Source organism: Elephantulus edwardii, unplaced genomic scaffold (assembly GCF_000299155.1).
Source record: "Elephantulus edwardii isolate Elephantulus edwardi_28Jun2011 unplaced genomic scaffold, EleEdw1.0 scaffold00052, whole genome shotgun sequence".
NCBI classification, from domain to species: Eukaryota; Metazoa; Chordata; class Mammalia; order Macroscelidea; family Macroscelididae; genus Elephantulus; species Elephantulus edwardii.
In genome coordinates this window covers 15,735,524-15,751,669 of record NW_006399802.1, presented here as the reverse complement: position 1 = coordinate 15,751,669, position 16,146 = coordinate 15,735,524, and the positions used below count along the sequence as shown (strand labels likewise).

Below are 16,146 nucleotides of genomic sequence, written 5' to 3'. Positions count from 1 at the left end.
CCCTCCTTCCCCGGCAGAGCATCTGGTGGATTTGAACCGTGCGCCTCTGGGATTGTAGTTGCAGCTCCTTGCCACTAGGCCACCAGAGCTCCCCTTGAACCCTCAGTTTTAAAAGCCCTAGTGGATTTTTTGGGTTTTGGTTTTTGTTTCTGGTTGGTTTTTGTTGTTTTTTCCCAGAAAGTTGGCTAGCAACTTTTGATGCCTGAGTGTTTGCCCTTCAGGTAGATTAATCAAGAATTCCAACCTCTTTCTGGTTTCAAAAGGAAAGGTACATTCTAAAATAGTTCATTTTTATTGCTATTATTTTTTTAATTTGCTTGCAATATTCTTAAGTAATCACATATAATTACAAAACTATAATGTTAGTATTTGGTGACATTTGAAGTAGCCTTTGGGGATTCAAATTATGCTTCAGTTTTAGAACTTAAATTGTTACCAGGAATGAATAGCTAGTTGCCTTCCATCTCAGCTAAATGTGTTCATCCCAACAGTGAACTACCGTGTCTCTGGCTCCCTTTCTTCCTTAGGGCTAGAAATCTTCCTTTGGATTAATCCAAGATACATACTTCCAAAATGCTAAAAATTTATCTTAGACTTGAGGCAATTTGGTAATTGTTTACTTTGTGTTATTGTCCAGACCAGTTGTAATTTCTGCCCCTTGTGAATTTTGCTGTTGGTCTGACACTAATCTTCAGGTCAGATCCTAAAATACTCTTTTCTTGGAGTAGCGTACACAGCTTTATCATATGAAATAGTGCCTCTTTTTCCTCAGCTGAGCTTTAAGACCTTTTCTGTAATAGTTCTTGGGGTCCTTATCATTTAAGTGTTTATTATCAAGGTCATGCATTTACATGGTTATGTAGGAAGAGTTCTCATAGTCTAAAAATAGGCACCAAAAATTAGTCCCACTCAAATATTCCCGAGTTGCCCTTCCCCAGGTAACGTTAGTGGAATATGTACACTTATCCCTGCAAATGGGATCAGTGAATTACAGGTCATTTCTCTGCTTAATGCTTGATGATACAATGCAAATATCATACAAATAGATATCAAGTCCTGGAAAAAAAAGATAAGATTTCATGAAATAAATTAAATGATATTGGAGAATTCCTTGAATCACAGTTGAATTTGGCTTTTGTTACATTGATAACAGAAGAAGTGCTTAAATAAGATAGGATGTTTTGAGGGTGGGAGTTTGGTTTTATTTGTTCTTATTAAAACCATTCACTATTCAACATGATAATAAATAGGCGTCCTGTGGTCTTTTTCTTTGTATTTATTTTTTCTTTTTGTTTTTTGAAAGGGGAGAGCAGGAGTGTAATGTCTATGTGTAGCATGTGAATATGTAATTGTAAAACTAACATGATTAATAGAAAAAAATATGGATTGTACAGAAAAGTATGTCACAGAAAGTTAAAATTACTTAAAACAATATACTACTAAAAATACGTTTACTATTTAACAATTCCCTTCTAGTCATATATTAGTCATACATAAGAAAGATCATAGTCTTTGTTTCTGGAGGTTTTTTTGAGGCTAAAATAATAAAGATAGATTTATTAGAAAGTTTACATCCCCAGAGAGACAGACCACCCTCCTTGAGGGCTTAGTGTTTTGTGTCCTGTTCTTTAAAGACATGCCTGAGCATTTTATTGATTGTTACATATTCTTTGAAAATAGTTTGTTAATGTCTGTGATTCACTGCTCAAATGCATTACTAGAAATGTATTTATAATTCTGGGCAAGAGCATCTTACATATACAGTTTAATAAATTTGTTTATAGAAATTTTGATCTCTAGCGTAACTTACTGAATTGCCCTGTAGGCCAGCAGTTTGAATTAAAAAAAAAAAAATAAGGTAAAATTTATATCACATAGATGTTAGGAGCATATTTGATTTATCTTTATAAATATATACCCCCTTGTAACTACCATTATCACCCCCTTAGATATGACACATCCTTCTGCACTGAATCAGCACCTCTGCTCAGGGAAGGGAAGGGCTCCAGGCAGTGTTTGTTCTGACTGGGAGCTTGCAAGGCTAATAGACACGTTAGCTTGGGCTCCGTTCACAGTCTTGTAGCTGGGAAACTTGGTCAGTCACCTAAGAAGACAGTACACCCATCACAGTCTCCTTTTCTCACTTTTCAGATGCAGAACTTTTTATACCACCAAAGATCAACAGAAGAACCCAGTGGAAACTGTGCCTTCTTGAGTGACTCTGAGCTCTCGCAGAGGACTTGAGCAGAGACTTCCTCGCCCATGCTGCTTTTCCTCCCAGCTCTCACTCTTTGGTGCCTGGTGGTCTAGCACTGGGAAGACAAAAAGACACGTCCTTAGGGTTGCTGGAGAACTGCTGTGTGAAGCGGACCACCGCAGCAGACACTAAGCATAGGAGTGGAGGGTGTGTGTGTGTGTGTGTGTGTGTGTGTGTGTGTGTGTGTGTGTGAGTGTGAGAGAGAGAGACAATGTTTTCATGACAACAAAATTCTAAGCCTCAGTAACATCATTTTGTAAGAATTACTTTTCTTTCATAGTGGTGTCTGAGAGACTAGTTTGTAGCAATCAGGTGATTGTTATTGTGGCCTGCACAAGTCATACAACTGATTCGTGCCTCACTACTTCTACCTCAACAGTGTGAAGGAAAGTAAGATAATGCTTCTAAATTGTTTGAAGTTCTTGGAGAAAAGCGTAACATGTTTTGAAATAACCTTTTCAGAAATGTTAGCTATCATTTTTATTGCTTGGCCAAATTTCAGTGGTTTCTTTACATTGAACTACAGTAGAATAAAAAGTTAAGGTAGTCTTTGACATTCTAAGCCTTCCTGTACTGGCAGCTGATACTTTGCAATATCTGACCAGGTCATGCACTTACAGTTAGTGCTGGGCTAAGCCCCTGTAGCTGCAGTTTCGTTAGAGACTATTTTGCTGGTTTTGTATTTTCTGCTAGAGAGAGAGCAATATTGGAACTGAAACAGATAATGAAATAGATCGTGCACGTTAGCTATAGATGAACAGTGTATGTGTGTGACCTGCTCACTAGTGAATTATTCTGCTCCAAATAGGTTTTTGCCAGTGTCTAAGCCATTTCATTTGGTTATGGTGCTTAGCTTTTGATTGGTTTCTTTCTCTATAGGACATTGTGTTTTCTTTGGAAGAAATGACATTTTCTTTTTTCTTTTCTTTTTGGTGGGTCTAGCAAAAGCCAGTTCATTTTTACATCAGGGTTATGACTGACCCTTGAGTAAGGTTGAAAATCTCTTCCTTAATTTAAAGACTAGAACCAGACTTCTATTATCAGACCTGTAATAATAGGAAATGCTGCTTTTGATCCCCAGAGTAGATATACCTGAATTATAATTTAAGAAAACTTTACCCAAAATAGGTAAATAAATATTTGCTGTAGAATCTAGAAGTATTCACTATATAATTATTTTTGCTTTTCTGTCTATCACAAAAATTTTACAATAAAATATTGAGGAAAACACAAGAAGAATATGTTGCTTTTTAATGAAACTCTTTGTGGTCTCATATTGATTTTAAGTTCTCAGCATTGAAAGGCAGTAAATCGTAACTATACTTTGTAAAGGGTAAATGAAATTGTTAACTTGTATAACATTTTAAATGTGATGTAGTACTCTTATTTTAAAATTGCAGTTGATTTATAGTAAAACAAATCTGGATAACAATACAAGGGTCTCATGTTGATGGATTGGAAATAGGACTACATGAGTCTTTTGATAATGGTTTGAATGTTCATGGGCATTCAGTTCCCTTAAAGTAATACATTGATGTGGCAAAACATTTCCATGTGAGTGCTGGTTGCTGTAATTACTATCTCTTCTTTTGGGGGAACCAGTTGGATGATTGATTTTGAAAGAAATCAGCAAGGAGCCGATCTTTCAAAATGAAGGCACAGGCAGGGAAGGATTGATAGCGAAATCAGATACTGTGTGGGGGCAAAGGGGAAGCTGTCCTGTGAATGATGCATGCTTAATTTAAGAAATAATCCTGTCAGGTGTTAGGAAAGATAATATAACTGTTCTCCAAAACATAAACTCTGTCCCAAAGCAGTTTCATGATATAGACATTCTTTCCTTGTTTCCATTAAGTAAAATGCTCCAGGCATCACAGTAAAATTTAGGAAATTGTCTGTATAAATCAAAATGGATTTATACCATTAGCTTATGCTTCTTTGAACTGAGGCAGGAACTCTCAGGTCTTTTAGTATGTTTTAGTCTATCTTCAATGCATACTTCCTTCGAAGCCAGGTCTAACAATACAATATTTCTTAGCATAGGAATCGGCACCACCCCCCATCATTACAATGGTCGAGCTAATTGTAGAGTTAATTTTGCCCAAGAAAAGGAGTTTTTAAGCAATCAACCTATAATGCCTGTCTTTTTCATTTCTCTTCTCTACTCATTTTGTTCTGGCAAATGCATGTAAAGTTCTTAACCTGACAGGAAACACGCACGTTGTGGAGGGGAACATGAGGGTTATTTAATAATGCAGGAGTAGCATGTGCTGGCTCAGCTCCCCACATGCAGGACAAGTGCTTGTCCAGCAAAGCCGACACATTTCACCCACAGCCAAAGAGTTCAGAAGCATCTTCTGTAGAGGAAGAAAGGGCCATGTTCCTGGTACTCACTGCGGTGGACCCACAGCGGTTGGAAACCTTGGAGTGAGGCAAGAATGGAGCCGCCAGTCCACACTGCAGTGTCTCTTTCTGGCAGTACATTGACCTGCGGCGAGTCATTGGGACACATGCTGCTCAGCTCCTTCTGCAGGCGGTTGGGGAAACCGCTGAGCATCGTGCTGCCCCCACACAGCAGAATGTTCCCCATGAGATCTCGTTTGAGAGCAACATCACACTTGTTCAGGCAGGCCACCGTCTGGGTGTGTAGCCCCAACTGCATGGACTTGATCAGAGAAGGCTTGAAGAACATCTCGGTGGACAGGAATCTCTCCTGGCACAGGCTAATCTCCTGCCCATCAGGCAGCGTGTACTGGACCATGTGCTCTGCAGGTGGTACTTTCTTCTCTTCAATAGGATCTAGGGCCACAAAGCAGCATTTCTTCTTGATGTCCTCCAGGATGCCCATGTGCTCCCCTGTGAAGGCCTTTCCTGAACTGTTCAGCAGGCTCATCAAGTAGTTTGTCAGATCAGAGCCTGCATAGTCCAACCTCCCGGTGATGCTGGGCAGAGGATAACCCTCATAGATGGGGACCACATATGACACACCATGACCAACCTCCACCACCAGACCAGAGGTCCTTCCGTATGAGTACATGGACAGGCGAGACTGGTAGGCTATATGCATAGCAGGTGTGTGGAAAGTTTCAAACAGCATTTCTGCATACTTCTCTCGGTTGGTATGAGGGCTCAGGGGGGGATCTGAAACCAATACTGCATGATCTTCTGGGGAAATCTTCATCTCATTTTGGAAGAGATATTCCCATATGTCCTGCACTGTATCCCAGTCTAAGATGATCCCATGTCGAAGAGGATTGATTAGCTTCAGACGTATCTCAGGATTGAGTAACTCTTGCCCCACAAAGGTCTCTTTTCGATTATCTCCAGTTTTGGCTGTCTTCATGTAGGGCTTGCCAACTGTTGTAGAGATCCTGTGGGTGGGCTTTGGCAGACCAGCAAAGCCACATTTACAGTAGCCAGTGCCTAGGTCCACGACCACTGCTGTGGTTACATCATGCTTGGACCTGTCCTTGGCTACTGTGACTTTAGTAGAGTTTTCTCGCTTCGAATTATTGTGGCGGACCCACACTGCCCTCTTGGCCGGGCCCTCCTTCAAGGAGGCAGTCTGGAGGGCCTGTGTCTGGAGGGCCTGTGTCTGGAGGGCCACCTGTTCACTCACTTTTGTGGCAGGTCCATCCCCTATGATTGACACTGGTGAAGCCCACATGCTGTCAAGAGCCATCCTGCTCTCAGACAGCTCCTCAATCCCACCAGCTTCAGGAACTGAAAGGCTTATATTAGGGAGTAACTTCAGAATCTCCCCAAAGATGACATCAGTGATTGTGACATAATCCAGAGATCCAGGACTTTCCAGATCACAGGAAACTTTGTCCTGGGTGAGGGTGAATTTGGGAATATTGTTTGTGAACAGGCTCTTCTTTTTCTAAATGTTTCCATAAACTTGATCCACTCAGTTAATCAGTATGTACTGAGTGCCTGCAATATGCAAAGCGCCTGGGAATATACAGTGACAAAAAAATAAGAGCAAAATTGTTTTGTTCTTGTAGAGCTTATATTCCTAAACAGAAGGGACTGGGCATGAAGGGAGACAGACAAGAATGAAGATAAGTCCATATTAGAAGATGTTGAGAGCTAAAGAGAAAAAAGCAGAAAAGAGGGCTAGGGAGAGTGGTGATGTAGTGTAGCCTGCATTGGGGTCCCTGAGGACCTGAAGGTGTGAGCAAGGACTCTACTATCACCAGGAGTGATGATATGATATGATTATTTACATAAAGTTTGCCAACTGATAATTTAAAAAAACACCAAAAACTCAAACCATTGTGACAGACTGAGAGGGTGAGGAAGAGTGTAAATTCATAGACCATTGCAAGGACTTTGGAAAGTACTAGAGGATTTGAAGCAGAGAACCAATCAACCTGATTTCTATTATAACGGGTTCACTTGCCTTGATAATGAGAATGCTACTGTGCTGTGCCCTTGCTACTTGGTTTGATCCTTATTCAGTAGTTGTTTTGGGGTTTTTTTTTTCTTGCGTATGATCAAGTTTGACCCCAGTGGCACAGGAGGAGATTGCCACTCCTTTTCCAGCAGAGCATCTTATGGATTTGAACTGTGTGCCTTCAGGATTGCAGTGCAGGTTCTTGCTGGTTTGTTGTTTTTTGTTTGTTTGTTTTAAGAAAAGATAAAATCCACATTTATTTTCTTAACATCAGCAGAGTTTACTTTTTCCTTACGACCTTTTTATAATTTACATGACCCAAGTAATACTAATTCCTTCTCACACACTCAACATGTCCAAATAATGGTACTCAATTCAGTAACATTGCAGGAGACACCCCTTTAAGGCGATTTCTTATGTTTTTATTCTTCCTACTACTATAGACAACTATCTTACATCAAATCCAGGTCACTTAATAACTATTAGCTATCAAAGAAAGGGCAAAAAACTACCTTTTTAAAAAAATTTTTATTTTATTATTTTTCTATGCGTGTACCATCAAACCAGATCTGACTGGTACAGGAGGAGATTGTCCCTCCTTCCCCGGCAGAGCATCTGGTGGATTTGAACCGTGCGCCTCTGGGATTGTAGTTGCAGCTCCTTACCACTAGGCCACCAGAGCTCCCCTAAAAACTACCTTTTTAAGGTCACATGCTCAACTGATTTTTCCAATTTACCTTCTGGCTACCAGTTTTTACTTTTTGCAATTATGGGTTTATTAAGTTGTTGTTGTTATGTGCCGTCAAGTCGTTTCCAACTCATAGCGACCCTATGCACAACAGCCCTAAACCCTGCTCTATCCTGCGCCAACCGCACTGCCTCTGACACACCCATCCTGATTACCCCAGTCACTGAATCGATCCATCTATCTCATAGAGGGTCTTCCCCTCCTGAGCTGTCCCTCCACCCTCCCAAGCATGATGTCCCTCTCCAAGGACCCGTCCCTCCTGGCAACATGTCCAAAGTATGTCAGACGAAGCCCCAGAATCCTTGCCTCCAAGGAGTAGCTTGGTTTTATCCTCTCCAAGATAAATCTGTTTGTTTTCCTGGCAGTCCATGGTACATTCAGTACCCTTCTCCAGCACCACAGCTCAAAAGCATCCACTCTCCTTCTGTCCTCCCTAGTCATTGTCCAACTCTCTGATGCATAACAAGCGATTGCAAATACCATGGCCTGTATCAGGCGCACCTTAGTCTCCAGAGAGACACTGTTGCTCCTGAGTACCTTTGAGAGGTCCCTAACAGCAGACTTTCCCATCGCGATACGCTTTTTGATTTCCTGACTGCTGGTGCCAAGAGTGCTGACTGTGGAGCCAAGCAAACTGAAGCTGTGAACACTCTCAATCTCTTCGTCATCCATCCTGACACTGCCAATTTTGTGTTTATTAAGAACTTTTTTAAATCTCTTTACCCTGTCTATAAACTTTATAGAACAGCAAATGGCATATTCATTACAGGTCCTCAAGTACGTTGAATGAGTTTTGCAGAACAAATAGCAAAGAGGTCTGTGTGAAATGAAATGATGCACCTGGATTTTGTGTGTGATGTGGAGTTGCCTACCACATTCACTGTTGTGTTTTTAACTTAAAAACACACACACAATACCATTTTAGTCCTACACAAGCATACAATAAGTTGCATTAATCACATTGTGTTAGGTAATCTGTTTATAAAACCTTTTTATCACCTCAACTGAAAATATATTCCCAATGAGATACAACCTGTCCCCACCTGCCTCCAGCCCATAGTAGCCATTAGTCTACATTCCGTCTCAGTATTTGTTCACTGTAGACATTTCCTATTGGGGATCACATAATATTTTTCATTTTATTATGGACATCCTGTTGTGTGATTTACTGCCTCTGAAAAACTGCTGGCGGGTCAGCTATGGGTCAATTCCAGCTTGATAGCACACAACAACAACAACAGCAAGTGTGTGTGAAGTAGTAGTTTGTTGTGTTGATTTGCATTTCCCTAACAAACTATGGCTAACATTGAGAAGAATGAGAATCTCAGAACACATAATTGTGCTCATGGGAAATCTAGACCTAGATCAAGAAGCTGTTGTCCAAATGAAGAAATACTGGATGGTTTAAAATCACGAAGGGTGTACATCAGGAATGTGTCCCCTTTCCATACTTATTGAATTTGTATGCTTAGTGCATAATTTATCAAGCTGGGCTCTGTGAAGTGGAACACAGCATCAGGATCAGAGGAAGACTCAATAATCAGGTAATACAGCCTTGCTTCTGAACGCTGTGACGCTGATGTGTCAAATGCATTAATGGTTGGCTACCCAATGTGGACAGAGAGTGGGGTGGAGCCCCCCGATTAAAACAAGCTTGGAAGGAGGAGAGGCATCCACTTCCATAATAGCTTGACTCTGGAAACCCTATGAACCTGGAGAGAGGATGAAAGGCACCCAAGTGTCGAGGACTCTCCTTCATAGGGTCGCTATGAGTCCCTTGCGACTTGACAGCTCTTAACAACAACAGCTTTGCTTGCTGAAAGTGAGGAGGACATGAAATGCTTGCTGCAGAAGGTCAAGAACTGCAGCCCACAACATCAAGAAAACAAAGATCCTCACCAAGGGACCAACAGACAAAATCATGATAGATGGAGAAAGGATTTAATCTTACTTGGACCAACAACTAACCGTCAGGAGATCGGGAGACATTCTGCACTGGGCAAGTCTGCTGTCTGGGATGTCTCCAAAATACTGAAGAGCCATGATATTAGCTTGAAGACTAAGGTGTGCCTGATTCAGGCCATGGTCTTTTCAGTTACCTTCTATGCATATGATAGCCGGGCAATGAATAAAGATGACAGAAGAATTGGTGCTTTTGAGTTGTGCTGGAGAAGAGTGCTGAGTACCTCATGGAATGCCAAAAGAACAAAGAGACCTTGGAAAAATTGCAGCCAGAGTGTTCCTTGAGGGCAAAGATGACAAAGCTCCATCTCTCATACTTTGAGCATATTGCAAAGAGAGGCTATTTCTTGGAAAGATGGAAGGTCAGCGAAAGATAGGAAGACTCCAACAAGATGAATTGACACAGTGACTGCAGCAAAGGTCTCAGGATAGGACAGGGTTCATAGGGTTGCTATTAGTCATACTTTACCCAAATGACACCTAACAACAACAACAACTAATGATATTGACATTTTTCCTTGCTCTTACTGGCCATTTGGACAAATGTCCATTCAAGGGTTTGCTTATTTAGTTATTTAGGGGTTTTTTGGCAGTGTGTGTGTATGTTGCTTTTTTTTTTTAATGGTTGTCTTTGTTCATGAGTTTCAAGAGCTGAACTGCGTTTTGATATTAAACTCTTATCATATATATGATTTCCAAATATTTTCTCCCCTTTTGGTTATATTTTCACTTTCTTGATAATGTCTTCTCATATGCAAAGTTTTTTTGATGAAAAACTCTCCTTGTTAGTCTATGTATGTGTGTGTATTGTTATGTGCCATGAAGTCAGAACCAGTTCACAGATGGCCCTCCAGCATATTTTCAGAGTCTAGTCAGACAAATCCTTCAGTATATTGAAGACTGAGAATCAGAAACAACTAGTGAATCCTAGGATTCCTTGCAGAGCAGGCACTTTGGATCTTTTTCCTCCTTCCCAAAGCTCAGCACCTATTGTATTGATAAACCAAATACCAAGGTTGTCCCCATTTCTCTTGAGGTGGAAGGGAAAGGGACAGTTTTTGAGCATGTGGACAGACTCTATTAAGGATGCAAATCTGAACCTAAATCTTTCTGCTTTCTCAGCTCTAGATCTATCAGCACCTCTAAGTCAATATGCTGAGATGAAACTGTCTTTCCCTGCATAGCTGATTCTCTTCTTGCGGTCCTTTTTCCTATCAAGGGCACAACCATTCACCAAATTCCCCAAGTTAGAACTCAGAGGCTGGAGATAGAGACAAAGTTGGTTAGGGGACATAGACCACAGTAATAAAATGCAACTAACATTAAATTCTTTGCAGAAACACAATTTAAAGATCATACAGATAAATAAGCTATAGATTTGACCCTAGCCCTTCTAAATTAAGCTTGCCCTGCCAGACTCGGGAGTTAACCCAGGACCAAGGAGTGGCTTCAACTGAATGTGATGAAAGGTTTATTACGCACAGGTAGCCAAATGTGGAGTGCTGATCATGCCAGACAACTTGACAGAATGATCTAGAGGGGACTCAGCTATTTAATGCTCAACTTCTGCAGTTTCATGACACTACCAATGGAGGTTGTAGGTTATAAATTTATCCACATAGTCCAGTTCATAGCGCCATGTTTTGAGAAACAATTTAGAAAAAAAAATCCAGAGTTTTTATTCGCATTCTTACATGGTCCATAGCAATATTTCTTAACTACACCCCTCTTTTTGTTCCTATGTACGTCCTCTATCCCTCCACCCCAGATGTTTCTCTTCTAATTTTGCTCTTAATTCTTTATCATCATAATGGTAATCTGTCCTTGGAGGGATGGGAAGGGGGGAAAGGAACAGTTTCCGATGGAGATTCCTTTGGGAATCTAACAGATTTGCTCCTGGATGGCCATGATTTGGTTTCAGGGGTTTCTGTTCCCTCCCCTTCTGTCCCTACTCCAAATTCTTGTCCACGTTACACCTTTTTCTCCTCTGCTTCTCGGCCAAGAAAGGCAATAAATATTTTTCAGACTCCTCTTTATAGTAAACAAGGCACTGTACCAGGCCACTCACATTTGCAATTTCGGAGAATTCCGGGAAGTAGGCCAAAATGAGAGAATTGAGGCTCAGAATGAAACAACTTGACCAAATAATACATAGCTGTGAAGTGTTTATACTGGTATTTAAAACCAAAGTTTGTCCACCTACACTAGTAGCCCTGAAGTACCTCGGCAGCACCTCCTCTCTACATTTTCTGGAGACAGAGATCCTGAGCACAGTGGTACCCGTTCAAAGTGGGCAGGAGAGAGAATGCACGCAGGTAAGTTTGGGGTTTTTTGTTTGTTTTCCATTCATTCCTTGTTGCAATTTTCTCCCTGCCCACCCCTCCCCCTCCCCCCAGTTCGCTCTTATTTTTGAAAAGTAAAAGAAAACTTTTTTCATTGACACAGGTAAGTTTTTAAAAACTGTTGTCTCACTGCAACCCCAGGGGTATGCGGTTCGAATCCACCAGATGCTCTCCTGGAGAGGGAGGGACAATCTCCTGTACCAGTCAGATCCGATTTGATGGTGTACACACACACACAAATAAAAAACAAAACCAAAAAACTTGTCTACTGTTTGATAGGGAGCAACCCAAGTGCAGGCGGGGTGGGGGCGGGGGGTGATGCTGGAGAACACAGCACAGGTCTTCCCCCAGCTACCGGAATGGACCAGGCCCCGTGACATCATAGTCTGAGCAGTTGCCAAGGCCCTGGTGGGGGTAAGCATTTCTCCCAACGGAGCTGTAGGATGTGGATGTGAGGAGGGGAACAAATGGCGACCAAGAACAGCCCTAGTAGCCCCATGCCTATGGACGCAGCCCGGGGGGACCCTGGGGAGGCGGCAGCCCTGCCGGGCTCTAATGCTGCCATCCGGGACGCGGGCTCGGCCACCCAGCTGAAGGTGAAGGCCAAGAAGGTGCGCAAGATCAAGGCGCTCATCATCGACCTGGGCTCCCAGTACTGCAAGTGCGGCTACGGGGGCGAGCCGCGGCCCACCTACTTCATCTCGTCCACTGTGGGCAAGCTCTGCCCCGAGGCCGCCCAGGCCGGCGACACCTGCAAGCAGACCTACGTGGGCCACGAGCTGCTCAACACCGAGGTGCCCCTGAAGCTGGTGAACCCGCTGCAGCGCGGCGTGGTGACCGACTGGGACAGCGTGCAGAGCATCTGGGAGTACGTGTTCCACACGGCCATGAAGATCGCGCCCGAGGAGCACGCCGTGCTGCTCTCCGACCCTCCGCTCAGCCCGGTCTGCCACCGGGAGAAGTACGCCGAGCTGCTGTTCGAGGCCTTCGCCATCCCCGCCATGCACGTGACCTCGCAGTCGCTGCTGTCCATCTACTCGTATGGCAAGACCTCGGGGCTGGTGGTGGAGAGCGGCCACGGCGTGTCGCACGTAGTGCCCGTCTCGGACGGCGACGTGCTGCCCGGCCTGACCCTGCGCGCCGACTACGCGGGCGCCGACCTCACCGCCTACCTGATGCAGCTGCTCAACGAGGCCGGACACAAGTTCACGGAGGACCACCTGCACATCATCGAGCACATCAAGAAGAAGTGCTGCTACTCGGCCCTGCTCCCCGAGGAGGAGCTGCAGCTGCCCCAGGAGGAGCAGCGTGTGGACTACGAGCTCCCGGACGGCAAGCTCATCAGCATCGGCCAGGAGCGCTTCCGGTGCTCGGAGATGCTCTTCCGGCCCTCCCTGGTGGGCTGCGGCCAGCCTGGCCTGCCCGCGCTCACCGCCGCCTGCCTGAGCCAGTGCCAGGAGGCCGGCTTCCGGGAGGAGATGGCCGCCAACGTGCTGCTGTGCGGCGGCTGCACCATGCTCGACGGCTTCCCCGAGCGCTTCCAGAGGGATCTGAACCTCCTCTGCCCCGGCGACAACCTCACCGTGTCGGCGGCTCCCGAGAGGAAGACCTCGGTGTGGACCGGAGGCTCCATCCTGGCCTCCCTGCAGGCCTTCCAGCAGCTCTGGGTCAGTAAGGAGGAGTTCCTGGAGCGAGGCAGCGCCGCCATCTACAGCAAGTGCTGAGCCAAAGGCCACAGTACACCGATACATTTACAGAATTTCAAATAAAACTTTTAACTGGCATTGGTTCTTGACTGGTCTGCATTTCTTGCTCTCGTCTGAAAGCACAGGGCACGGGACAGTTGGCTTTAGAAGTACCCACACTCTTGCCAGGGTGAGAGTGGGGCACACTGATCCCTCCTCCTTTCACTGCTCCTTTGAGGTGACCCCATAGCAAAGAGAAGTATGGCGCACTGATCTATTAACTGCTCAGGACTCAAAACCAAATTCAACAGCCATTCCATCTTGCTCATTGGACAAAAGAAGAGATGAAGACACATCAGTGGACCATAATAGGGTTAATTCAGTGACCTCAACGAGAAGTGTGATTTCAGTCTCCTGGATCAGGTCCTGCTATGATCACCTCAGGCTCCCTCTATGTTATAACTCGTCCCTTTCACTGGGGCAGTCCATAGGGTTGACAATGTGTGAAAGATCATTTCTCTCCATCAGTACCCCTTCTCCCTTTGACCCAGGTAAAAACTGCAGCTTATTTTCAAGTCACAAGGCAGGTTAGGTGAAGCAAGAGTATATCTCCTTCCAAGAAGCGGAAATGGAGAACCAGGGAAGAGTCAGCTCACCCTCAATGATTGCACACAGGCCTCCTGACTCAGGTCATGATTCTTTCCAGAAGGACAAACACGATTTTTAACAGTCAACAGCCCGAAGCACTTAGCATGTGTCTGCTATGGGCAAAATTGTTGCTGGAAACCAAAAATGACCAGAAAATGCTCTCTCCTCTTGCAATTACCTATAAAGCACATATAAATGGGGCACTTAGTGGACAGCCACACTGGTAGAGGACTTCAACTCAGGGTTCCTGATGGTGGGAGAGAAAGGTGTTGTACTGGAAAGATGATAGATATGAAGCTGAAGAATCTGTTGAGGTGTCACATTCTGCTTTATTACAGAAGCTACAGAGGATCTCTGTGTCCTTTGGTATGTCTGCCAGGATTTTTATCAGCCACACGAGGGTCTGCATCTGCAACTCAGCGGAGAGGATCATGGGGGCCGTGTCTTGTTCATCTCTGCATTCCCAGTGCAGGCGCCCAAAAGAATGTGTGCTGAATTGTTGCTCTTTCTCAGCCTAATGTTCTTTCTTTCTCAAACTCTGCAGGATTGCTAGGCATTGATTCCCAGTCCTTCAACCCTACTTGTGTGACAGAATTACCTAGAGAACTTAAAAAAAAAAGAAAAACCCAACACCAAAACACCAAACAAACCAGTTCCCATACTCTGATGGCTACATTGGTCTCTCTGGGGTGGTGTGAAATGCTGTTGAGGTTGAAAAGCTGTACATCATCTCAAGCTGATGTACAGCTTAGGAGTCACTGCCCTGAGGACATCTCAGAGCCTAGTCTTATTTTCACAGCCAGAGATGCCAAAGAGCCAATCAGGCAGCACTCGACCTACAAAAATGTTCACTTCCTGAAATGGAAATTGAAAATGTTCCCTTCAGAGTTTTTGTTCATAGAGTTGCTGTGAGTCATACTCAACTCGATAGCACCTAACAACAGCAGGCATTGGTGAACTGAGATGGCTTAGAGGGCCACTTTAAATAAGTAAATGATCTACACTGAGAATGGAAAAGTGAGGAAAAATAGGTTGCATTCATAGTAAAAAAGACCATTTCTAGATCCATCCTGAAGCACAAAGTTGTGAGTGATGGATGGATACACATTGGATATGCATATGAGGAAGTCAATACCACTAACATTCAAATATATGCACCAGCTAAAGAAGAGGAAATAGAAGATATCTACTAACTTTTGCAGTCTGAAATAGAAATCGATTGAACATGCAACCAAGATTCATTAATAATCATTGCTAACTGGAATGCAAAAGTTGGAAACAAGCAAGAAGGGTCAGTAGTGGGGAAATATGGAGTTGGGAAGAGAAATGAAGCTGGAGATAAGAATGATTAAATTTTGTATAACCAATGATTTATTCATTACATATACCTTTTATAAAAACACAAATAACATGCACATCACCTGATAGAATACAAAGGAATCAGCTTGGTTACATCTGTGTAAAGAATTGTTGGAGAAGCTCAAAATCAGCTGTAAAAATGAGGCCAGGTTCTGACTGTGGAACAGATCAGCTGCTACCCAGGTGCAAATTCAAATTGAAGCTGAAGAAAATGAAAACAAATCCACAAGAACCAAAATATATATGACCTTGAATCTATTCCACCTGAATTTTAAAACCACCTCAAGAACAAAGTTTGAGACTACACCTTAGACCAGTTAAATAACTATATAATATATATTCCCCCTCCTTTTCCAGGAGGTTACAATATGCAGCACAGTTTGAGACCAAGTTGACCATCAACTAGAGCACAGGCAGGATAGGAGACAGTGGAGAGCTTTGGGATCATACAGATCAACTCCCAGTCTAGTCATGTCTTCTTTTTTTTTTCACCAAGAGAACAAACAGGTTTGTCCTGTAGAGGGTGAAACCCGATTGCTCCTTGGAGGCAAGGATTTTTTTTTATTAGTTTTAATGAACATTTACAGAGATTTTGGGGTTTCATTCATTCATTGTTGCACTATTTTCTCTACCCTCCTCCCCAGTTTGTTCTTCTTTTCCCCCTCCCCGAAAGTCGGTTTTAATTGTCCAATTGCCACAGTGCTTGTCAAAGCCAGTTCTGCTTAATCTCCTTTGTCAGTGTGTCC

The 16,146-nt window shown here is 43.4% G+C and overlaps 3 protein-coding genes across 3 annotated transcripts in view; 2 read left to right on the top strand and 1 right to left on the bottom strand.

Annotated features, from left to right (window-relative positions):
• IKBKAP (inhibitor of kappa light polypeptide gene enhancer in B-cells, kinase complex-associated protein) overlaps positions 1–2,219 on the top strand; it is a 64,000-nt gene extending 61,781 nt beyond the window's left edge. Inside the window, exon 35 of the mRNA XM_006886984.1 lies at positions 2,152–2,219. Within this exon, the coding sequence (XP_006887046.1) occupies positions 2,152–2,219 (68 nt within the window). The remainder of the gene's footprint in view (positions 1–2,151) is intronic.
• Positions 2,220–4,601: 2,382 nt separating this feature from the next.
• ACTL7A (actin-like 7A) lies at positions 4,602–5,939 on the bottom strand. The gene has a single exon (XM_006886917.1). It carries the CDS (start codon positions 5,937–5,939, stop codon positions 4,602–4,604), a length of 1,338 nt encoding a protein of 445 aa, XP_006886979.1.
• A 6,236-nt stretch (positions 5,940–12,175) lies between these two features.
• ACTL7B (actin-like 7B) lies at positions 12,176–13,432 on the top strand. Its single transcript, XM_006886916.1, has one exon. It carries the CDS (start codon positions 12,176–12,178, stop codon positions 13,430–13,432), a length of 1,257 nt encoding a protein of 418 aa, XP_006886978.1.
• The last annotated feature ends 2,714 nt before the right edge of the window (positions 13,433–16,146 follow it).